Consider the following 24,711-nt stretch of genomic DNA (forward strand, 5'->3'; position numbering starts at 1 on the left):
GAGTTATTACAGTTAATCACATCTTTACAGGTACAGACAGTGCAAGTGGAGAGAGGGTTAAGCACAGGTTAAAGAGATGTGTATCGCCTCCAAGCAGGACAGTCACTGAGATTTTGCAAGCCCAATAATGTGGGGGTTACAGATAGTGTGACATGAACCCAAGATCCTGGTTGAGGCCATCCTCATGTGCGGAACTTGGCTATCAGTCCCTGCTCGGAGATTTTGTTGTGTGTTGTGAAGACCTCCTTGGAGAATGTTTACCCGAAGATCAGAGGCCGAATGCCCGTGACCAACAGGAAGGGAACAGTCTTGCCTGGTGATTGTCGAGCGATGTTCATTCATCTGTTATCGTAGCGTCTGCATGGTCTCCCCAATGTGCCATGCCTCAGGACATCCTTCCGTGCAGCGTATCAGGTAGACAACATTGGCCGAGTTGGAAGAGTATGTACCGTGTACCTGGTGGATGGTGTTCTCACGTGAGATGATGGCATCCGTGTCGATGATCCGGCATGTCTTGCAGAGGTTGCAAGAGTATGTACAATGTAGCTGGTGGGTGGCAGGTAGCATTGGTCATGTGAGCATTGGTCATGTGAGCATTGTAAAAACTAAAATCATGGTCCTTTGCCATGGTTTGGTGAATAATGGCCAAGAAGGTTAACAAGGAGGGAATGAGAGACTCTTCTCGTCCTTTGACACCGCACCCAGAAGCCAATATCGCCTTCGAGTGCCCGCTCCGGCGAAAATCACATCACTTGTGCTCTTAACAACACAGAGAAAAAATTGTCCACTTCACAGATCTGATCGGTGTGCAGATGGCCAACAGAAAAGGAAAGGTTGTGAATGAAGTGAAGTGTCCTTTTGAGCCCAAAACCTTGCCTGTCACTGCGACACGATGGGTGCTCGCCCTCTCCTCTTGGCCAATCTCCCAGCTGCAGACCAGGCCAATAGGAAAAGGGGACAGGGAACTGTGGCGGGCCAACAAGGTAGGCCCGATGTGTGAGGGGAATGAGTGGACGGGCACTCAGGGACTTGCGCCCAATGGTCAATGAGTTGATTTTGCCTTTGGCAGCCGGCCTTCTGCAGGGCAGCATGGTCACAAAATCTGTTCACAGGCAGCAAACCTGCTTTCAACAGAGCTTCCCAGGTGAAGGGCAGCGCTGTTACTCTCCAAACATCTAACTGACTTAGCTTTACACACTGCCACCTATCAGGTGACATTGGTTAGGTCTCCATCAGAACTTAGTACAGGGGCTCGGGGGGGGGGTGGGTCTCTCAATGAAACAGAGACCCACAAGGTTGCCAGATGAGAAAAAGGGGCTGACCTCAGTACCCTGTTATGATTTTTAACAATTTTTTTTATTGGCTCAATCTGCTTTTACTTATATGGATTTTTTAAAAAACCACCATATTCCTTGCAAGAAGGCAGTCATTTGCAAGATTGTTGGACACTAAGGGACAATTTAGCATGGCCAATCCACCCTAACCTACACATCTTTGGACACTAAGGGGCAATTTAGCATGGCCAATCCCCCTAACCTACACATCTTTGGACACTAAGGGGCAATTTAGCATGGCCAATCCACCCTAACCTACACATCTTTGGACACTAAGGGGCAATTTAGCATGGCCAATCCACCCTAACCTACACATCTTTGGACACTAAGGGGCAATTTAGCATGGCCAATCCCCCTAACCTACACATCTTTGGACACTAAGGGGCAATTTAGCATGGCCAATCCACCCTAACCTACACATCTTTGGACACTAAGGGGCAATTTAGCATGGCCAATCCACCCTAACCTGCACATCTTTGGACTTTGGGCGGAAACCAGAACACCTGGAGGAAACTCACAGGGAGAACTCCACGCAGACGGTGACCCAAGGCCGAAATTGAACCCAGGTCCCCTATACCATGAGGCAGCAGTACTAACCACCGTGCCGCCCAGCCCCAGAACGTTAACTGAGTTGCTGGGCCATTGACTCTTGCCAACAGTGGAAGCTGTGTGCCGCAATCTCTTTGCCTCAGTATCACACCAGATGTGCCAAACGAACTGTTAAAGGAGTTCTTTATTTTTTCCCGGTTAGGGCGTGTTTGGGCTCCATTTTATTTCTCGGTTAAAAACTTATTTTTTGTTGTTGAAAAATTGCTTCAGTGAAAAGAGGCAGCACTAAGATGGAGGAAAACCAGGCGGGATTTGAAGACAAAGCTAATGGCTCGAGGACAAAGGGGACAACGTTGGCCAGCAAAGAGAGATAACTAACCTTCAGAAATAGCATCTTTATTAGCAAATAAATAAAAATGGAACCACAACAATGCCTGTGACCTCGTGTCACTTCAGTTCCGTCACACGAGGAGGGGGGGGTGGGGGGAGAGAAAGATTTGCCTGAAGCGTACATCCGATGTGAGGCTAGGCCTCCACTTCCTGCTTGTTACAGCAACTGCTATTTTGGGCAGAGGGGCATGTTCAGAAGGCAGCAGTGCCCAATCTGAGACGCCGCCCTGGGTCCAGCACCGGCGCAGACGCGGAACCTCACCGCCATGGCGTGAGCTGCGCCGGGAGAGGAAATGAACCACTTCCCACAAATCGGAATGCATTGCTGCATCTCCGTGACGAAAATGAATAGGCCCCTGATTGCTCAGAGGAGACAGGATACACTTGGCCGGGGGGAGGGGGAAGAACCTTCTCCAGTTCAATTTTAGTATTGTGCTTTTGACTTCTTACGTGGATACTAAGGCGGCCCTTGCTGCTAATAAATCCCATTCTGTTCTTGACTTCTGCTGATGAGTAAGAAAAAAAGGCGAGAGAGAGAGCAGCAATGAACCCCAGCTTAGTTAACCGACCCACAACCACGCATAGAATCACAGAATCCCTGCAATGCAGTCAATCCATAGAATCCCGACAGTGCGGAAAGAGGCCATTTGGCCCATCGAATCTGCACCGACTCTGCCAGACCGTTTTACCCAGGCCCTAACCCTGTAAGCCCAGGTGTTTACCTCACTAATCCCCCTAACCTGCACATCTTTAGACACTAAGGGACAATTTAGCATGGCCAATCCACCCTAACCTACACATCTTTGGACACTAAGGGACAATTTAGCATGGCCAATCCATCAAACCTGCGCATCTTTGGACGCTAAGGGGCAATTTAGCATGGCCAATCCATCCTAACCTACACATCTTTGGACACTAAGGGACAATTTAGCATGGCCAATCCACCCTAACCTACACATCTTTGGACACTAAGGGACAATTTAGCATGGCCAATCCACCCTAACCTACACATCTTTGGACACTAAGGGACAATTTAGCATGGCCAATCCATCAAACCTGCGCATCTTTGGACGCTAAGGGGCAATTTAGCATGGCCAATCCATCCTAACCTACACATCTTTGGACACTAAGGGATAATTTAGCATGGCCAATCCACCCTAACCTACACATCTTTGGACTGGCAGGTCATGGATTGGAAAGAAAAATGTAAGACTTGGCCATGGTAAATTGCCCCTTAGTGTCCAAAGATGCGCAGGTTCCCTTTCCCAGGGAATTGAAAACTAGAGGGCATAGGTTAAAGGTGAGAGGGGAAAGATTTAAAAGGGATGTGAGGGGCAACTTCTTCATGGAAAGTGTGGGGTGTAGATGGAATGAGCTGCCAGAGGAAGTTGAGGTGTGTACAATAGCAACATTTAAAAAGCATTTGGATAAGTACATGGATGGGGCAGGATGACAGGGTAAATTGAGACTAGCTGGGAGGGCACCATGGACCAGATGGGCCGAAGGGCCTGTTTCTGTGGTGTATTGCTCTGCCACTCTATAACTCTGTTTTATTCTCTTGCAGATGGGTGCGGGAGTTTTTAAACGATGAAAACCAAGGTCTCAATGTGCTGGTGGACTATCTTTCCTTCGCACAGTGCGGAGTCATGTAAGTGGCCAGAGGGAAGAGTTGCCTGTTATCTCACATCTCCATCTCCCTTCTTCCATCCCACTTGTGGTTTTGTTTTTTTTTTGTAAAAATGAGTTCCATTCAAGACTTCATTCCCTGCTTTTCATTCCTTATCTCTGCTCTCCTGGAAATCTTTCAACAACGGAAGTTCGGTCACAACAGATGTTAGGAGTGGATACATTAAACAATTGGAGCTCCCTTGGCTATGGTGGTGGTGAGCGAATTGTGTGGGAATATACTTAACTGAGTTCTTGGGTGGCCCCGCGACATGGAGGCTGTTAACATCCCTTCACATCTCCCAATAGTTTGTAGAACTTGATTTTACCCGCTCGATTTAAATCAAAGAAAATTACAGCACAGGAACAGGCCCTTCCGCCCTCCAAGCCTGCTCCGACCATGCCGCCCATCTGAACTAAAACCCCCTACCCTTCCAGGGACCATATCCCTCTATTCCCATCCTATTCCTGTACTTGTCAAGATGCCCCTTAAAACTCACTATCGTATCCGCTTCCACTACCTCCCCCGGCAGCGAGTTCCAGGCACCCACCACCCTCTGTGTAAACAATCTGCCTCATACATCTCCTTTAAACCTTGCCCCTCACACCTTAAACCTGTGCCCCCCCTAGTAACTGACTCTTCCACCCTGGGGAAAAAGCTTCTGACTATCCACTCTGTCCATGCCCCTCATAATCTTGTAGACTTCTATCAGGTCGCCCCTCAACCTCTGTCGTTCCATGAGAACAAACCAAGTTTCTCCAACCTCTCCTCATAGCTAATGCCCTCCATACCAGGCAACATCCTGGTAAATCTGTTCTGTACCCTCTCCAAAGCCTCCACATCCTTCTGGTAGTGTGGCGACCAGAATTGAACAGTATATTCCAAGTGCAGCAGAACTAAGGTTCTATAAAGCGTCAACATGACTTGCCAATTTTTAAACTCAGTGCCCCGGCCGATGAAGGCAAGCATGCCGTATGCCTTCTTGACTACCTTCTCCATCTGCATTGCCACTTTCAGTGACCTGTGCACCTGTACACCCAGATCCCTTTGCCCATTAATGAACTGAAGGATTCTGCCATTTACTGTATATTTCCTATCTGTATTAGACCTTCCAAAATGCATTATTTCACATTTGTCCGGATTAAACTCCATCTGCCACTTTTCCGCCCAAGTCTCCAACCGACCTGTGTCCTGCTGTATCCTCTGATAGTCCTCATCGCTATCCGCAAATCCACCAACCTTTGTGTCATCTGCAAACTTACGAATCAAACCATCTCTCACAGAGATGAGGCCTGCGGACTTGCCTTCCATTAGAAAGAGCCGTGGTTCACCTGGTTTGTGGACCCCTGTCGTCAGGAGTTTGCAAGAATAACACTCAGCAAGCCCTGGGATCAATTCCAGGAGGAGCCAGCCGAAAGTTGGGGGAAAGAAAAGATTCTGCGGATAGTAATTTGAGTTTTCAATTTTTTTTAATCTGAATTTTGCTTCATGGGATGTTGGCCTTTATTGCAGGAGGGGAGGAATATAAATGCAGGGAGGGGCAGGGGCTAGGCTTTGTGCTGCTGTTTTCCCTGTACACAAGTCTTAAAATCAGGATGTCAAGAAATCATGAACTTGCAGAGGGATCCGGGCGTACAGATTCCCTAAAAGTGGCAACACAGGTGGCCAAAGTGATTAAGAAGGCATGCTTGCTTTCATCGGCCAGGGCATTGAGTATGAGAGTTGGCAAATCATGTTGCAGCTATATAAAACCTTGGTTAGGCCGCATTTGGAGTATTGTGTGCAGTTCTGGGCGCTGCACTACCAGAAGGATATGGAAGCTTTGGAGAGAGTGCAGAGAAGGTTCACCAGGATGTTGCCTGGTCTCGAGGGTGTTGGCTATGAGGAGAGGTTGGATCAACTGGGATTGTTTTCACTGGAAAGACGGAGGCTGAGGGGAGACCTGGTCTACAAAATGATGAGGGGTGGATGGATAGGGAGAGGCTTTTTCCCCAGGGTGGAAGGGTCAATTACAAGGGGACACAGGTTCAGGGTGAGAGGGGGACAGTTTATGGGAGATGTGCGGGGGGAGGTTTTTCACACAGAGAGGGGTGGGTGTCTGGAACGGGCTGCCAGAGGAGGGGGTGGAAGCAGGAACATTAACAACATTTAAGAGACATCTGGATGGGAACATGAATAGGGAGGGAATAGATACGGACTGAGTAAGGACAGAAGGGTCTTTTTTAGTTTATTTAGGGCATCATGATCAGCACGGGCTTGGAGGGCTGAAGGGCCTGTCCCTTTTTGTTCTATCAGCTGGAGAGATCAGGGAATTAATGGGACCTGAAGTTTTATCTGTGACTGGCCCCAGACTTGGTGGGATGCACCCAAGCAACCCACACAAAAAAAAACCGTGGACACTCTTCTGTTTTGTGACTTCTCTGGTGTTTCTTTCTTGGAGGGACATTCTAACCATCATTTGGAACCGATTTAATTGCTATGTATTTCATCCTTCGTGTCATCTTCACAGAATCCTCCCTACCCTCCGCCGCCATTCTTTGCCGCTTTTAATAACCTGTGCTCTCGAGCGTAACTTGCTTCTAGAATAATCTCACATCACCCGACCTTGCATATTTTCGAGCTTCCTCAAAAGGGAACTCCCCTCTTTTTTTGCATTTGGACGTTTTTTTTTTGCATGTAGCGCATTACCATTCGGCCCTACGAAGAGCTAGTCTCTGCATGGGGTGGGAGCGGGGGGAGGGGGTTAGTGAGGAGGGTCTGCAATGAGCAATTTCCAGAAATCCTACCTACCTTGAACTGGACCCTGCCAGAGCAAGTGCTTGGAGCGGTTCCACCCTTGTGCCGAATCCCCCCACTGTCAACATCCTGGGGGTTATCATTGACCAGAAACTCAACTGGACTCACCACATAAACACAGTGGCTTCCAGAGCAGGTCAGAGGCTGGGAATCCTGCAGTGAGTAACTCACCTCCTGACTCCTGTCCACAATCTACAAGGCACAAGTCAGGAGTGTGATGGAATACTCCCCACTTGCCTGGATGGGTGCAGCTCCAACAACACTCAAGAAGCTCGACACCATCCAGGACAAAGCAGCCCCGCTTGATTGGCCCCCCATCCACAAACATTCACTCCCTCCACCACCGACGCTCAGTAGCAGCCGTGTGTACCATCTACAAGATGCACTGCAGCAACTCACCAAGGCTCCTTAGACAGCACCTTCCAAACCCACCACCACTTCCATCTAGAAGGACAAGGGCAGCAGATACCTGGGAACACCACCACCTGCAAGTTCCCCTCCAAGCCACTCACCATCCTGACTTGGAAATATATCGGCTGTTCCTTCACTGTCACTGGGTCAAAACCCTGGAATTCCCTCCCTAACAGCACTGTGGGTGTACCTACATCACATGAACGGACTGATCTCCAATAACAATCCTGGAATTCCCTCGCTAACGGTATTGTGGGTCAACCCACAGCACGTGGACTGCAGCGATTCAAGATGGCAGCTCACCACCACCTTCTCAAGGGGTAACTAGGGATGGGCAATAAATGCTGGACCAGCCAGCGACGCCCATATCCCACCAATGAATAGAAAAAAGTATAATTGTCAATGCAGCTGAGTGCATATTTGGTATGATTTGGATCGCAAATGGTAATTTTACTGTTCTTTCTGCTGGTTGTGGTTTATTCTGGACCGAGCACTCCAGTGTGTTTAAACTGACAGGCGAAAAAATTCCTGATGCCTAAAACAACCTGCAAATCTTCAAGAGACAAAAAATAAAATCCGTGCTCAGATTGCAAAACTCCTCAGTTCAACGTCCAGTGGCAGCCATTTTAGGGGAGGCGCCCATTTTGTACTGCTCATCAGCCACAGACGGATACAGGGGCACGGCAAATCTGTACTCGAAGGGGCTACGTGTTTAAAATCCGTGTGCAAGGGGGTGACAAAAAGCCGTTTTTATCCCATTGTGACCCAGGTTTGACTTTGATCTTGTGGAGAATGGTGATGACGGTGCACTCGACAAGTCGAGACCCTGGGGCAGGTCTATCGAAGATCTGCACCAGAGCAATGTTCTGCCCCTGGCTTTCAGCAACAGCCTCTCCCGCTCTGCCAGGCAATCTATCCTACGGTATGTATTGTGCAGCTTCTAACAGACGCCAAGGGATGCAATGAGTACCGAGCTTTCCCCGCCCTCCCTTAGACTGTACGCCATGTAGAGTGATTTCCTGAGGGATTTATTGTTATCATTCCCCATTGATGGTGATATTAGCTGGTGCATTATACTCCCACCTTTCTCCTTTGCAATGCCGTGTGAGATGATCACCTCCTGGCTCCACTGTGCAGTGCATGTTAGTCCAGCTCCCACTGGACATGGGTCCACAGTTCTCCCTCATTGCCAATTTCCTTCAGGAAGGCCGAATGGTTAAAAGAACATCCCACGTGGGTACAGGAAGAGATGCTAAGTTGGAGTGTTGGGTCAAAGCTTTATGCCTGTGATGCATCTGCCATGGGAGTCCTTGATGGTGGCACTGGATGTCGTGGTTAGCACTGCTGCCTCACAGTGCTAGGGACCTGGGTTCAATTCTGGCCTTTGGTGGCTGTCTGTGTGGAGTCTGCACATTCTCCCCATGTCTGCGTGGGTTTCCTCCGGGTGCCCCGGTTTCCTCCCACACTCCAAAGATGTGTAGGTTAGATGGATTGGCCATGCTAAATTGTCCCTTAACGTCCAAAGATGTACGGGTTAGGTGGATTGGCCATGCTAAATTGTCCCTTAACGTCCAAAGATGTACGGGTTAGGTGGATTGGCCATGCTAAATTGTCCCTTAGTGTCCAAAGATGTGCAGGTTAGGGTGGATTGGCCATGCTAAATTGTCCCTTAGTGTCCAAAGATGTGCAGGTTAGGGTGGATTGGCCATGCTAAATTGTCCCTTAGTGTCCAAAGATGTGCAGGTTAGGGTGGATTGGCCATGCTAAATTGTCCCTTAGTGTCCAAAGATGTACGGGTTAGGTGGATTGGCCATGCTAAATTGTCCCTTAGTGTCCAAAGATGTGCAGGTTAGGGTGGATTGGCCATGCTAAATTGTCCCTTAGTGTCCAAAGATTAACATTTACTCTCCATCATTCTGCACTTAACGTTCAATTTAACCAAAGTTTCAGTCAGAGAAAGAAAATGAGTTTGCTGACTAAAAGTGGCAAGGCTCCTTTAAATCTGGTTTGAATGTATATTTTTCTATGCGTGCGGATATATGTACGGGCTGTGTTTATATAACATCTGTCAGAGCTGAAGACAAATTGGGATTGGATTAGTGTTTTGGTACGGGAGAGTTTCTGTGGAAAGGTTTCATCGCCTCCCCGAGTGAATGGCTAAAGCCATTCTGCTCTCAGTTTGACCGATCTTTTAAAGGGACAGTGTCGTGCCAGACAGGTGGGGTGGGGGGCCCACTTGAACTTTGACACAGCAAAGCTGGCGGGAGTCACCTTGAGGTGAAACCATTGCATCCCCTCCCCCCCCCGCCCCCCAACCCCGGTGTCTCTGCTTTACAATGTGCTGATAACTTGCCTATTGCTCGAGTCTTTGTGCTGCTGCTGTTTTGTGTCTAAGCTGTCTGGCGCTCAACGAAGACCCTGGGATATGGCGAGCGGACCCCTTCGAAGCCGTGCATCGCAGTTACGCTGAGACTGGGCGCCTTGTGATTCCGAATGTTTCTGTGTTTAACCTGCGGGATTCCTTTCATCCCACCCTTCCCCTGCTCACACCCCTCCCCTCTTTCCCCCCCTTTTTTTTTGAAGGTGCGTCATCCTGGTGGACATTGCAGTTGTTCTAATTCCGATTTCCCCATGGCAACGTGGCTTCCTAACCGCATTGTGCACTACAACGTGGAGCGGGGGGAAATGTGGATTTCCCCTCCCTTGGAGTAGGGATTGGGGGCCGGGGTGGGGGGAAGGAGTTGAGGGGACCATCAGGGTGAACAGCCCATTTTCAGACTGCCTGGTGTTCAGAGGAAATGGAAAAGACCAGAAACGGATATTCAATAGTGGAAGTCGGGGGTTTGTTTTCGATTGGGGCGGGGGGGGGGGGGGGGTGGGGGGGTGCATCAAGGGGTTCAGTGGGAATCCCAAACTCTTCGCCGTTGACTCCTCGCAGAGTACATAGAATAGAATCCTGACAGTGCAGAAGAGGCCATTTGGCCCTTTGGGTCTGCACTGATTCTCTGACAGACCCTTAGCCAGGCCCTCTCTCCAGCCCCTCCCGGTAATCCTGACATTTAGCATGGCCAATCCACCTAACCCACACATCTTTGGACACTAAGGGACAATTTAGCATGGCCAATCCACCTAACCTACACATCTTTGGACACCAAGGGACAATTTAGCATGGCCAATCCACCCTAACCTACACATCTTTGGACACTAAGGGACAATTTAGCATGGCCAATCCACCTAACCCACACATCTTTGGACACTAAGGGGCAATTTAGCATGGCCAATCCACCTAACCTACACATCTTTGGACACCAAGGGACAATTTAGCATGGCCAATCCACCCTAACCTGCACATCTTTGGACACTAAGGGGCAATTTAGCATGGCCAATCCACCCTAACCTACACATCTTTGGACACCAAGGGACAATTTAGCATGGCCAATCCACCCTAACCTACACATCTTTGGACACTAAGGGGCAATTTAGCATGGCCAATACACCTAACCTACACATCTTTGGATCTTTTTAGGGACCTTACAGTGGCGACCCTCCGTGACTCTTAGGCCTTTTGCAGATCACCTCAAAATTGCTCGGGACTGCAGCAGGCGACAGAACTCAACAAAGTTGTACAAAAGCTCGACATCCCACCTACTACACTCCAGTGAGAAATTGGCGGTTATTGTGGAGAGCAGTCACTGCTATTTAAATCATTTACATTGATAAGAGCCAGACCCTTCTCATATTAAGCCAAGCACACATCTCTGCTCGAGCTCAGGAAACGTATATGTAAATACACAGGCTGACAAGCTATCTCACTGTCAAATAACGGGGCAGCTCGTAATGGCTTTGACAGGAACTCTGGTTCAACTCACTGGCCTCCCTTTGCCATTCCAACTTGACGCCCCTGAACGGATGGCTACGAATGCCGACAGCGCTTGGAAGGCATTTAAGGCCCCAAGAGCGAGCTGGAATTGGGTGGGCTGCCCCAAAGATGGGCAGCCCCAGACTCCGATGTGTAGCTCACACAACCAGAGGCACTGAACTGGATAATAACGGGAACCGTGCTCAGGACACGATCAGCCACTAGCTGGGCCATGTGCTGCTAGTAGGGCACAGCATGACCGAGTCAGGAAATGAAACTGCAAGTGTAGGACGGCACGGTGGCACCATGGTTAGCCCTGCTGCCTCACAGCGCCAGGAACCTGGGTTTGATTCCCGGCTTAGGCCACTGTCTGTGTGGAGTCTGCACATTCTCTCTGTGTCTGCGTGGATTTCCTCCAGATGCTCCTGTTTCCTCCCATGTTCCAAAGATGTGTAGGTTAGGGTGGATTGGCCATGCTAAATTGCCCCGTTAGTGTCAGAGGATTAGCAGGGTAAATATGTGTGTTTAAGGGGATAGGGTCTGGGTGGGATTGTGATCAGTGCAGACTTGGTGGGCCGAATGGCCTCCAACACTGTAGGATTCTTTGATTTTATGATTCTATGAAGAATAGGTGTCCCCAGCGAGCTAGCAAGGACAGCTTCATTTGATTGCTTTCATAGAAGCAGGAGGAGGCCATTCAGCCCGTCGAGCCTACTGCCCCATTATTTTTGGTCGTGGCTGATCATCCAATTCAATATCCTGATCCCCCCTCCCCCCATATCCCTCGACCCCTTTAGCCCCAAGAGCGATATCTAATTTCTTCTTGAAATCACACAATGTTTTGGCCTCAACTACTTTCTGTGGGAGTGAATTCCACACATTCCCCACCCTCTGGGTGAAGAAATTTCTCCTCCCCTCAGTCCTAAAAGGTTTACCCCTTATCCTCAAACTATGACCCCTAGTTCTGGACTCGCCCCACCATCGGGAACATTCTTTCTGAATCTACCCTGTCTAACCCTGTTAGAATTTTATAAGTTTCTATCAGATCCCCTCTCACTCTTCTAAACTCCAGTGAATATAATCCTAACCGACTTAGTCTCTCCTCATATGACAGAGCTGCCAATCCACCCTAACCTACACATCTTTGGACACTAAGGGGCAATTTAGCATGGCCAATCCACCCTAACCTACACATCTTTGGACACTAAGGGGTAATTTAGCATGGCCAATCCACCTAACCTCCACTTATTTGGAGTGTAGGAGGAAACTGGAGGAAACCCACACAGACACGGGGAGAATGTGCAGGCACTGAACAGTCACCCGAGATCTTAAAAATTCCTTTCTGCAGAAGCAGGTCAGGGAGTCGAGTGGTTCCCTCAGCTCTGTTCAAAGAAATGTCAGTTCTGAGCTGTGTGGTGCTATCCAATTGGTAGTTCATTCATACAAATATTTGCAGTAGGAACAGGAGTAGGCCATTCAGCCCCTCAATCCTGCTCCACCATTCAGTAAGGCCTACATTTGGAATCGCACATTCCTATCTACCTCCTTTTCCCCTCTTGCCTCACAAGAATCTCTACCTCCGTATTAAAAATAACCCCACCTCCACCACCCTCTGAGGCAGAGTTCCAAAGTAGTACAACCCTCTGAGAGAGAGAGAGAATTTTCCCCATCTCCATCCTAAAAAGGGCCGAAGCTTCAGAGCAAGGAGACCGAGGCCTCAGCAAGTAGGCCGAAGCCTCAGATATCCTCAGGCCCTGATTTTAAATCAATGCCCCTGAGCTTTGGACTCACCCACAAGAGGAAACATCCTTCCCACTTTCACCTTGTCGAGATCGTCAGGATCTGAGATGCTTCAATCTAGTCACCTCCCTCCCCTCACTCTTCTAAACTCCCATGGAAGTTTTTAAGCTTATTAATGAGTGTTACAAGTCAGCTTACATTAACACTGCAATGAAGTTACTGTGAAAATCCCCCTAGTCGCCACACTCCTGTTCGGGTACACTGAGGGCGAATTTAGCATGGCCAATACTCCCTAACCAGCACGTCTTTCAGGCTGTGGGAGGAAACCGGAGCACCTGGAGGAAACCCACGCAGACACGGGGAGAATGTGCAAACTCCACACAGACAGTGACCCAAGCCAGGAATTGAACCCGGGTCCCTGGTGCTGTGAGACAGCAGTGCTAACCCACTGTGCCACCACTGTCTGTCCAAACTTTCCTCACGATAACCTGCTCACTCCCAGGTATCAATCCTCCTCTGAACCACCTCCAACACGTTTACATCCTTCCTTAAACCTGGAGACTAAAACTGCACACAGTATTCAAGATGTGGTCTCACCAATGCCCTGTATAACTAAAGCATAACATCCTTACTTTTATGTTCACTTCCTCTTGTGATAAAATATATCAATATAGTCCAGCAAGGGACACTGCTGCTTCTTCTTTCTGAAGTGTTCTATTTTGGTAGGTGACGTCACCCTGATTTAGCCTCATGTATTCCTGCAGAGCTTTTGCTCACATGCAAAAAGTGGCCCTTGACACCCTGTTTAGCCAACTCAGCAAATTTTACTCTCAGACAGCCTCAAGAGGTTTTTAACAGATGACACAGCCTTCTTCTCTGCAGAACTAGACCGAGGCCCCAGTGCGAGTAGGCCGAGGCCCCAGCACGAGTAGGCCAGGGCTCCAGTGCAAGTAGGCCAAGGCCCCAGCACAACTAGGCCGAGGCCCCAGCACGAGTAGGCCAGGGCTCCAGTGCAAGTAGGCCGAAGCCCCAGCACAACTAGGCCGAGGCTCCAGCACAACTAGGCCGAGGCCCCAGCGCGAGTAGGCCGAGGCCTCAGATGTTCTCAGGCCCATTATAAGACCTTGTTTCTCCAGAGACCTGCAAGGGCCTCCTTGCTTCCATTTGCAGTTGGATTTTTGTCACTGCTTGCTGTCTTCAGGCCTCTTACAGGCTCTCGTGTCTGTGAGTGTTTCCATTTCCTCCAGCCCACATACCTGTCTCTGACAGGGAAGCCACAAAACCCCAGTGAACAGGAAAAGACTCGCTTTGTGCTTCTCTGAAAGTCGCTCTTTTCTACGAAATGTTGTCCTCTGGTTCAGGTTTCGATTTTAATTCTGCACACGAGCGCTAATTTACGAGGCAAGAATGTTAGAATGCAGAAACAGAGTGCTGACTTTGCTTTTTCCCAGGGTGGAAGAGTCAATTACTAGGGGGCACAGGTTTAAGGTGCGAGGGGCAAGGTTTAAAGGAGATGTACGAGGCAGATTGTTTACACAGAGGGCGGTGGGTGCCTGGAACTCGCTGTCGAGTGGAAGTGGATACAGTAGTGAGTCTTAAGGGGGGGCATCTGGACAAATCCATGAATAGGATGGGAATAGAGGGATATGGTCCCTGGAAGGGTAGGGGGTTTTAGTTCATTTGGGCAGCATGGTCGGTGCAGGCTTGGAGGGCCGAAGGGCCTGTTCCTGTGCTGTAATTTTCTTTGTTCTTCCATGTGTGTTAAGGAATGCCTCAGTTTGTACCTGTCAACCATGGAATAATTAAGGCATCTCCCATGCATTTAGTTTGAGTGTCAGCTAATGCTATTTACCACTTGTTTTGATTTGGACTCACGGCACTAAATTTACTGCTTCCGTTAAGAGATTTTGATGCCATTTCAGTTGGCCAGAGCCTTTTCCACTGTGTATTTTTCAGCAATAAAGGAGTGCCGTCATGTTGCAGTGTGTAAAGGTGTTGGGGGGTAATTTTCCTGAGGCGGGGGAGGGGAGAGCAGAGCCCAAACTGGCTGGAAAGGCCGGCTGCAGAGTGCTCAGGAGCCATTGGGCATGCACTGATATCCCAGATGACATTGCTCCCCAACCTGATTGCCGGCCCCGCCACTAGCCCCCACCCTCCGATGCTGAGTCCGCAACCCCCCCCCACCACTTCCCTCGCCTCTTACCTCTCCCTCCCTCCCCCCCAAGCCCGGTCTGGCACCCCCTCAGGCCCTGCTCTCCACCCCCTTGACACTGTCTGGTACCTGGTGTTCACTGTCAGTGTGTCAGGCTGGCAGTCCAGGGTGCCCAGTGGGCACTGCCAGGGTACCAGGGCTGGCACTCCTTTCCCCCCCCCCCCCCCCCACCCCCCAACCTCAAGGAGGGACCTCAATGGCCTCCAGTCCTATTGGCAAGGCCATCAGGCCTGGTCCCTGTTGCTGGGGACCAACAGCGATCCCTGCTGGTGGGATCCTTCACTGGCGAGGTCGGAAATCCACGTGAGGATGGATGATAGCGTCAGGAGTTTCATGTCTGCCTCTGTGGGTCATTGCTGCACAGGCTCTGGGTGTCGTCCTGACACACTCTGACTGGCAAGCCATCTCCTTGCCATTGAGGGCTGCGTCCTCAGCTGCCTTAATCTCATTTAGCCCTGGAATTCCCCCCTAAACGTCTTCACCTCTCTCCTTCGCTAACCCTCTTTGAGCCACTTTGATCGACCTTTTGATCATCGGTCCTAATATTTTCCCATGTGGATTGGTTGTCTGATAACCCTCCCGTGCAGTGCCTTGGGATGATGTTAAATATCCTCTCTGACTGCAAGTTATTGGTGAGTAACTCACCTCCTGACTCCCCAAAGCCTGTCCACCATCTACAAGGCACAAGTCAGGAGTGTGATGGAATACTCCCCACTTGCCTGGAAGGGTTCAGCACCAACAACACTCAAGAAGCTCAACACCATCCAGGACAAAGCAGCCCCGCTTGATTGACCCCCCATCCACAAACATTCACTCCCTCCACCACCGACGCTCAGTAGCAGCCGTGTGTACCATCTACAAGATGCACTGCAGCAACTCACCAAGGCTCCTTAGACAGCACCTTCCAAACCCACCACCACTTCCATCTAGAAGGACAAGGGCAGCAGATACCTGGGAACACCCCCACCTGCAAGTTCCCCTCCAAGCCACTCACCATCCTAACTTGGAAATATATCGGCCGTTCCTTCACTGTCACTGGGTCAAAATCCTGGAATTCCCTCCCTAACAGCATTGTGGGTGTACCTACACCACATGGACTGACTGATATCCAATAACAATCCTGGAACTCCCTCCCTAACGGCACTGTGGGTGTACCTACACCACATGGACTGACTGATGTCCAATAACAATCCTGGAACTCCCTCCCTAACAGCACTGTGGGTGTACCTACACCACATGGACTGCTGTGGTTCAAGATGGCAGCTCACCACTACCTTCTCAAGGGGCAGTTAGGGATGGGCAATAAATGCTGGCCAGCCAGCGACGCGCACATCCCTTGAATGCATTTCTTTTAGAAAATAGCTTGCATCTGCCAAGTCGACATGCATGAGTGCAAGTGTTGCCTGCCCTTTTGAAGTGTGGGTCCCTTTGCGATATCTTCTCCAGCCAGTTGGCAGAGGAATGGTGAGAAGTCTCACAACACCAGGTTAAAGACCAACAGGTTTATTTGGAATCACGAGCTTTCGGAGCGCTGCTCCTGCATCAGGTGAGATCCCAATGCTGGCTTCTGCACATCACGGCCAGAGGGATGGGCATTGGTTCCTCGAGCACCGACCTGTATTGCCGTGGTCGGTATCGAACCTGTCCCACGGTACTAACGTAGGATTTCTTCTACAGCTACAACACTCTCCCGGACAGGAAGCTGCTGAAGAATTCCCGGATCGTGAGCCAGAAGGACGATGTCCACGTTTGCATCATGTGCTTGCGGGCAGTCATGAATTATCAGGTAATGCAGACTCCGTGTCTGTGCTCTCAATCGTTGTGACCCCCCAAGCTGGGCCTGTCAGCTTGCCCCCACTCCATTCACACTGCCTTCATTTACTGGGATCTGTTCTCACAAAAGGGTTTACTAATGTCCTCCCCCCACTTTGTTTTTCAGTATGGCTTCAACCTAGTCATGTCGCACCCACACGCTGTCAATGAAATTGCACTGAGCTTGAACAACAAGAATCCCAGGTAAGGAGCCACTGTCATCTTCTCCTTGCTCGGGAGGTGGCACAGTGGTTGGCACTGCTGTCTCTCAGTGCCAGGGACCCAGGTTTGATTCCGGCCTCGGGTCACTGTCTGTGTGGAGCCTGCATCTTCTGCCCCGTATCTGCACGGGTTTCCTCTGGGTGCTCCGGTTTCCTCCCACAGTCCAAGGATGTGCAGGTTAGGGGGATTGGCCATGCTAAATGTGCAGGATTACGGGGATAGGGTGGAGGGGAAGGTCTGGGTTGGATGTGCTTTCAGAAAGTTGGTGCAGACTCGATGGGTTGAATAGCGTTTCTGCACTGTAAGGATTCTGTGGTTCTATTAGTACTCAACAACTGCAGTGTTACTGCACCAAGTGATTTGGTTTGATTTGATTTATTATTGTCACGTACTGGAATACAATGAAAGGTATTGTTTCTTGCGTGCTCTAGAGACAAAGCATACCGTTCATAGAGTACATGGGGAGAAGGAAAGGAGAGAGTGCAGAATGTAGTGTTACAGTCATAGCTAGGGTATAGAGAAAGATCAACTTAATATTTGGTTTATTATTGTCACAGGTATTGGGATACAGTGAAAAGTATTGTTTCTTGCGCGTGGTACAGATAAAGCATACTGTTCATAGAGAAGGGAAGGAGAGGGTGCAGAATGTAGTGTTACAGTAAAAGCTACAGATTCCCAGATTGGTAGAAGTTAGATTGGCTTTGGTCCTTTAATATCCGGTAATTCCTGCGGTTGCTCTCGGTGAATCACTATTCTCTTTCCTCTGCAGAACCAAAGCGCTGGTTTTGGAGCTATTAGCAGCGGTGTGTCTTGTGAGAGGGGGACATGAAATCATCCTTTCTGCATTCGACCATTTCAAAGAGGTAACTCAGCTTTCCGTTCAGGCCTGCTTGGGAGGAGATTCCACCCCGCTGGTGGCATGTGTACACGCGTGTGTCGGGAAAGAGTTACCCCCAGGCTCTCATACCATCGCAGTTACTGATCTCCAAAGAGAGGAGGGTGGTTTTGCGAGCTGGATAGCAGTGAAAAAGGCGGATGGGACACTCACCTTTATCCAGCGAGGCATAGATTACAAAAGCAGGGAGGTCGTGTTGGAATTGTGTAGAACTTTGGTGAGGCCACAGCTGGAGCACTGTGTGCAGTTCTGGTCGCCACATTATCGGGAGGATGTGATTGCACTGGAGGGGGTGCAGAGGAGATTCACCAGGACTGGGATGGAGCATTGAAGTTATAAGGAGAGGTTGGACAGGCTTGGGTTGTTTTCTCTGGAGCAGAGAAGACTGAGGGGCGACCTGATCGAGGTGTACAAGATTCTGAGGGACAGAGTGGATAGGGAGCAGCTGTTCCCCTTAGTTGAAGGGTCAGTCTCGAGGGGACACAGGGTTCAAGAGGCAGGAAGTTTAAGGGGGGGGATGTGAGATATGTTGGCCTTCATAGCGAGATGATTTGAGTATAGGGGTAGGGAAGTTTTACTGCAGTTGTTAAAAGTGAGGATGGGAGGTTTAGGGGGGATGTGAGGAAAACCTTTTTATGCAGAGGGTCTGGAATGCGCTGCCTGGGACGCAGGAGGCCTCACATCCAGTAGTGGATGAACACTTGGCATGTCAGAACATTCAGGGCTGGTAAATGGGATTAGGTGGGCAGGCCAGGGCCTTTCATGCATCAGTGCAGACTCGATGGGCCGAAGGGCCTCCTCTGCATTGTTGGATTCTGTGGGTATTTCTGTACGGCTGCTGCCCAGCAGTTGAGAGTTTCTCGACTGGTTGCATTGATGGAGGCTGCAAAGCTTCTCCATCATAACGTTGGGGATGACTTCCTGCTGGATTCATGGCAGACCTCACCCTTTCACATTGCGGGATTGGCACCACGTGGCAGCGATACACCAGAGCCGCTAGATTCCCGAGCACCGGAGGCCGGCCCGTGTGTTGTCTTCAAGTCACCAATGGCAAGTCTCAATTCTGACCCTGGAGTTTGCCAGCAGTACAGTAAAGCCTTTACAAACAGGCAGCTCACGTTGGTGAGGGTGGTGTGGGCGACTTGTGTATTGTTCTAACTGTTTGTGGGGTGTGGGCATCGCTGACAAGGCCCCCATTGATTGTCCATCCCTAATTGCCCCTTGAGAAAGCAGTGCTCAGCTGCCATCTTTAACCGCTGCACTCCATGTGGTGTAGGTACACCCACAGTGCTGTTAGGGAGGGAGTTCCAGGATTGTTATTGGACATCAGTCAGTCCCTGTGGTGTGGGTACACCCACAGTGCTGTTAGGGAGGGAGTTCCAGGATTGTTATTGGACATCAGTCAGTCCATGTGGTGTAGGTACACCCACAATGCTGTTAGGGAGGGAGTTCCAGGATTTTGACCCAGTGACAGTGAAGGAACGGCCGATATATTTCCAAGTCAGGATGGTGAGTGGCTTGGAGGGGAACTTGCAGGTGGTGGTGTTCCCAGGTATCTGCTGCCCTTGTCCTTCTAGATGGAAGTGGTGGTGGGTTTGGAAGGTGCTGTCTAAGGAGCCTTGGTGAGTCGCTGCAAAATATCTGCTGCGGGTGAACGTGTGTGTGCATGTGTGTACACGTGTGTGTTGTAGCAGGAGGATTGTTTCACTTTAGTGCACAGTAATATAAGGTGTAACTCTCCCATTTGTTTAAGGTGTGCAAAGAAACGCATCGCTTCGAGAACCTGATGGAGTATTTTCGGAATGAAGACAGCAACATTGATTTTATGGTAAGGTTCGGTGAGAACTCCTCATTGGCATTCCGGGTACAAGGGGAGTGGAGTGGAAGGCTGAACCACAGGCTTGGGACCTCACTCGATGAGAGTGTGGACCTGTTGATGATGCTATGCCATTGATTGCCTGCTGCGTGTTTGCCATGAGCAGGATCAGTGGATGTGCCCTGTGGGTCCAGTGCGTTCACATATACTCAGCGGGCGGGTGAGGCTGCAAAGGAGGCATTGCCCAAGCCCCCTCAGGCCTTTGGCACTGCTTTGCCACCTACTCTAGGCACTGGATGCTCACAAAATCACCTTTGCGGGGCTGGCGAGGAAGACAGTGGAGGGGCTGAGGGTCTTGCTTTTTTCCAGTGGCAAGTGGAATAAAGGGAATGGGGTGGATGAGAGATTAGAGAAAGCATCATCGAATGGTTCCAGAACAGAAAGAAGCCATACATCGTGCCCTTCATCTGTACAGCCCAGAGAGTTGGGCCTTAACATTGTTATATATTTTAAAAGGGTTGTGGGCGTAATGAACTGATCACGTGATTTGGTGGCAATGTCATTAGGGAAACATTAGAGTGTTTCATTTTCAATTTTGTATTCTGATGCACAGCAGAGAGCAGCACCTCAATAAAACCTGCTGGGTGATAGTTTGAATTTCTGTGTGCAGACCAAGTCTTTTCTTTTTGGGTTAAAACCCACAGCCCTTAACAGAGTTGGGGGTTGTTACAAGAGGTTAGCAAACCATCGGCACTGGATTTACAAATCTGTGGATTGAATCGTAGAATGAGGCAGGACAGAAGGAGGCCAATTAGATTTGCTTCTCTGTCCTTTTGCCAGTTCCACATCAAGTACTTCCCCATTGAATTATGCATTGACAGTTGAATTTGCTTTCTATCAGCCTTTTGGGTGCACTGCACTGTCAGAGATTTCAATGCACTGGCCAAGATTGTCATAACGTCCTTTGCCTGCTGTTCTTGGGGGGACAATAGGCTTGACAAAGTCTCTCAGCTTCTTGTAGAGTCAGAGAAGTTTACAGCATGGAAAAAGCCCTTTGGCCCAACTTGTCCATGCTGCCTTTTTTTAAAACCCCCAAGCTAGTTCCAATTGCCCACGTTTGGCCCATATCCCTCTATACCCATCGTAGCCACGTAACTGTCTAAATGCTTTTTAAAAGACAAAATTGTACCCGCCTCTACTACTACCTCTGGCAGCTCGTTCCAGACACTCACCACCCTCTGTGTGAAAAAATTGCCCCTCTGGACACTTTTGTATCTCTCCCCTCTCACCTTAAACCTATGCCCTCTAGTTTTAGGCTCCCCTACCTTTGGGAAAAGATATTGACCATCTAGCTGATCTGTGCCCCTCATTATTTTATAGACCTCTATAAGATCACCCCTCAGCCTCCTACGCTCCAGAGAAAAAAGTCCCAGTCTATCCAGCCTCTCCTTATATCTCAAACCATCAAGTCCTGTAGCATCCGAGTAAATCTTTTCTGCACTCTTTCTAGTTTAATAATATCCTTTGTATAACAGAGTGATCAGAACTGTACTCCTTGCTCTTGCTAGGTGGCGTGCATGCAGTTCATTAACATCGTGGTCCATTCTGTGGAAGACATGAATTTTCGGGTCCACTTGCAGTTTGAGTTCACAAAGCTGGGCCTGGACGAATTCCTGGAGGTGAGTGTGAGAACGGCACTCGGGAGAACCAATCTCAATCATCGCAGCACCAATCGAGAGGAGATTCCAAAAACCAATTGAAGGACCCCTCGCACATCTAAATGTCCTTTAAATAGATTCTGGGGTGTGGGCATCACTGTCAGGCTGGTATTTATTGCCCATCCTGAATTAGATTAGATTTGATTCATTATTGTCACGTGTATTAGGATACAGTGAAAAGTATTGTTTCTTGCGCACTATACAGACAAAGCATACCGTTCATAGAGTACATAGGGCAGAAGGAAAGGAGAGTGTTACAGAATATAGTGTTACAGTTACAGATAGGGGGTAGAGAAAGATCAACTTAATATTTGATTTGATTTATTATTGTCACATGTATTAATATACTGTGAAAAGTATTGTTTCTTGCGCACTATACAGACAAAGCATGCTGTTCATAGAGAAGGAAAGGAGAGAGTGCAGAATGTAGTGTTGCAGTCACAGATAGGGTGTAGAGAAAGATCAGCTTAATATTTGATTTATTATTGTCACATGTATTAGGATACAGTGAAAAATGTTGTTTCTTGCGTGCTATACAGACAAAGCATACCGTTCATAGAGAAGGAAAGGAGAGGGTGCAGAATGTAGTGTTACAGTCATAGCTAGGGTGTAGAGAAAGATCAGTTTAATATTTGATTTGATTTATTATTGTCACACGTATTGGGATACAGTGAAAAGTATTGTTTCTTGCACGCTATACAGACAAAGCATACTGTTCATAGAGAAGGAAAGGAGAGGGTGCAGAATGTAGTGTTGCAGTTACAGATAGGGTGTAGAGAAAGATCAGCTTAATGCGAGGTAGGTCCATTCAAATGTCTGACGGCAGCAGGGAAGAAGCTGTTCTTCAGTCAGTTGGTACGTCCAATTGCCCCTTAACCAGGTGGTGAGATGTTTCTGAGGGCAGTTGAGAGTCACCCACATTGCTGTGGCTCTGGAGTCACATATAGGCCAGACCGGGTAAGGACAGCAGATTTCCTTCCCTAAAGGACATTAGTGAACCAGATGGGTTTTTAGGATAATCATGATCATTAGTAAAAAGACTCGCATTTTACCCCAAGTTCATTAATATATTACAGTAAATAGACTCAACTGGGGTCACCACCCTTGGGCGGCACGGTGGCACAGTGGTTAGCACTGCTGCCTCACAGTGCTAGGGACCTGGGGTCAATTCCTGGATTGCGAGCCCCACACTGTCTGTGTGGAGTTTGCACGTTCTCCCTGTGTCTGTGTGGGTTTCCTCCGGGTTCTCCGGTTTCCTGACCCGCACATCTTTGGATACTAAAGGGCAATTTGGTACAGCCAATCCACCTAACCAGCATGTCTTTGGGAGAAAACTGGAGCACCCGGAGGAAACCCACACAGACATAAGGAGAACGTGCAAACTCCACATACAGTCACCCGAGGCCGGAGTTGAACCTGGGTCTCTGGCGCTCTGAGGCGGCAGTGCTAATCATTGTGCCACCCTGCTTGAAACTCAATCACTTTGGAGGTTAAATACAGACTGTAATCATAGAGGTTTACAGCATGGAAACAGGCCCTTTGGCCCAACTTGTCCATGCTGCCCTTTTTTTAAACCCTAACCCAATTGCCCACATTTGGCCCATGTCTCTCTATACCCATCTTCTCCATGTAACTATCTAATCACTTTTTAAAAGACAAAATTGTACCTGCCTCTACTACTCCCTCTGGCAGCTTGTTCCAGACACTCACCACCCTCTGTGTGAAAAAATTGCCCCTCTGGACTCTTTTGTATCTCTCCCCTCTCACCTTAAACCTCTGCTCTCTAGTTTTAGACTCCCCTACCTTTGGGAAAAGATATTGACTATCTAGCCGATCTGCACCCCTCATTATTTTATAGACCTCTATAAGGTCACCCCTCAGCCTCCTACGCTCCAGAGAAAAAAGTCCCAGTCTATCCAGCCTCTCCTTATATCTCAATCCATCAAGTCCCGGTAGCATCCAAGTAAATCTTTTCTGCACTCTCTCTAGCTTAATAATATCCTTTCTATAATAGGGTGACCAGAACTGTACACAGTATTCCAAGTGTGGCCTTACCAATGTCTTGTACAACTTCAACAAGACGTCCCAACTCCTGTATTCAATGTTCTGACCGATGAAACCAAGCATGCCGAATGCCTTCTTCACCACTCTGTCCACCTGTGACTCCACTTTCAAGGAGCTTTGAACCTGTACCCCGAGATCTCTTTGTTCTGTAACTCTCTCCAATTGAAATGTTGACAATATTTCATTTCTCTTCAGAAATCCAAGCACACGGAAAGTGACAAACTCCAGGTACAGATCCAGGCCTACCTGGATAACGTGTTCGATGTGGGAGGCCTACTTGAGGATGCCGAGACCAAAAACGCAGCCCTGGAGAAAGTGGATGAACTGGAAGAGCACTTGTCGCATGTGAGTACACGGGCTGTAAAATCAGGATTTCCCAGCCGATTGTTCTGAAGGGCTGACGGCTCACTATGACATATCCACACTATAGATTGTGTTACCTTAGACTGAAAAGGTCCAGTAATGAGGGGTCTGCCACCAGGGACTGTACATGAAGGGTTTATATACTGGACATCCGGAACAGTGAGGGGGTAGGGGAAAGAGATTGTGTACTCCACAAGCAGTCATTACTTAGGGCAGCACGGTGGCACAGTGGTTAGCGCTGCTGCCTCACAGCACCAGGGACCTGGGTTCAATTCCAGGCTTGGTCACTGTCTGTGCAGAGTCTGCATGTTCTCCCTGTGTCTGCGTGGGTTTCCTCTTGGTGCTTCGGTTTCCTCCCATAGTCTGAAAGATGTGCAGGTTAGGTGGATTGGCTGTGTTAAATTGCCCCTTAGTGTCCAAAGATGTGTAGGTTAGGTGGATTGGCCATGTTAAATTGCCCCTTAGTTTCAAGGGGACTAGCAAGATAAATACGTGGGGTTACGGGGATAGAGCCTGTGGTCGGTGCAGACTCGGTGGGCTGACTGGCCTCCTTTTGCACCGTAGGGATTTTATGATTACGCTGGGATCTTATTTTTCAAACTAAAATGGGCGCTGGAGAAAGGTCTGGAGCAAATTTTGGGATAGTGCTTGTGTCATGAACCAAGAACTCGAACAGGCTGATGATGCATCCATCATTTTATACATCTTGGTCAGAATGTCTGTGTTTATTAAGAATGGGCTTGTATGTAGTCATGTTCCCACCCTTAGACTAAGCGTCTCAATTAAATCCAGCAGCAAGCCTTTTGTGAGTTTAAAAATAAAGGAGGTTATTTATTATCACATACTTACCCTGAAATGATGCAC

General features: G+C 48.9%; 1 protein-coding gene across 1 annotated transcript in view; it reads left to right on the forward strand.

The window, feature by feature from the left end:
• The window catches only part of fmnl3 (formin-like 3), a 165,597-nt gene that overhangs the window by 88,446 nt on the left and 52,440 nt on the right, over positions 1–24,711 (forward strand). Inside the window, exons 5-12 of the mRNA XM_080217823.1 lie at positions 3,838–3,921; positions 7,916–8,068; positions 16,635–16,743; positions 16,897–16,973; positions 17,761–17,854; positions 19,640–19,714; positions 21,271–21,381; positions 23,680–23,829. Coding sequence (XP_080073949.1) covers positions 3,838–3,921; positions 7,916–8,068; positions 16,635–16,743; positions 16,897–16,973; positions 17,761–17,854; positions 19,640–19,714; positions 21,271–21,381; positions 23,680–23,829 — 853 coding nt within the window. The remainder of the gene's footprint in view (positions 1–3,837; positions 3,922–7,915; positions 8,069–16,634; positions 16,744–16,896; positions 16,974–17,760; positions 17,855–19,639; positions 19,715–21,270; positions 21,382–23,679; positions 23,830–24,711) is intronic.

The sequence above is a fragment of the Carcharhinus amblyrhynchos genome, chromosome X (assembly GCF_965287045.1).
Source record: "Carcharhinus amblyrhynchos chromosome X, sCarAmb.v2.hapA, whole genome shotgun sequence".
Taxonomy (NCBI): domain Eukaryota; kingdom Metazoa; phylum Chordata; class Chondrichthyes; order Carcharhiniformes; family Carcharhinidae; genus Carcharhinus; species Carcharhinus amblyrhynchos.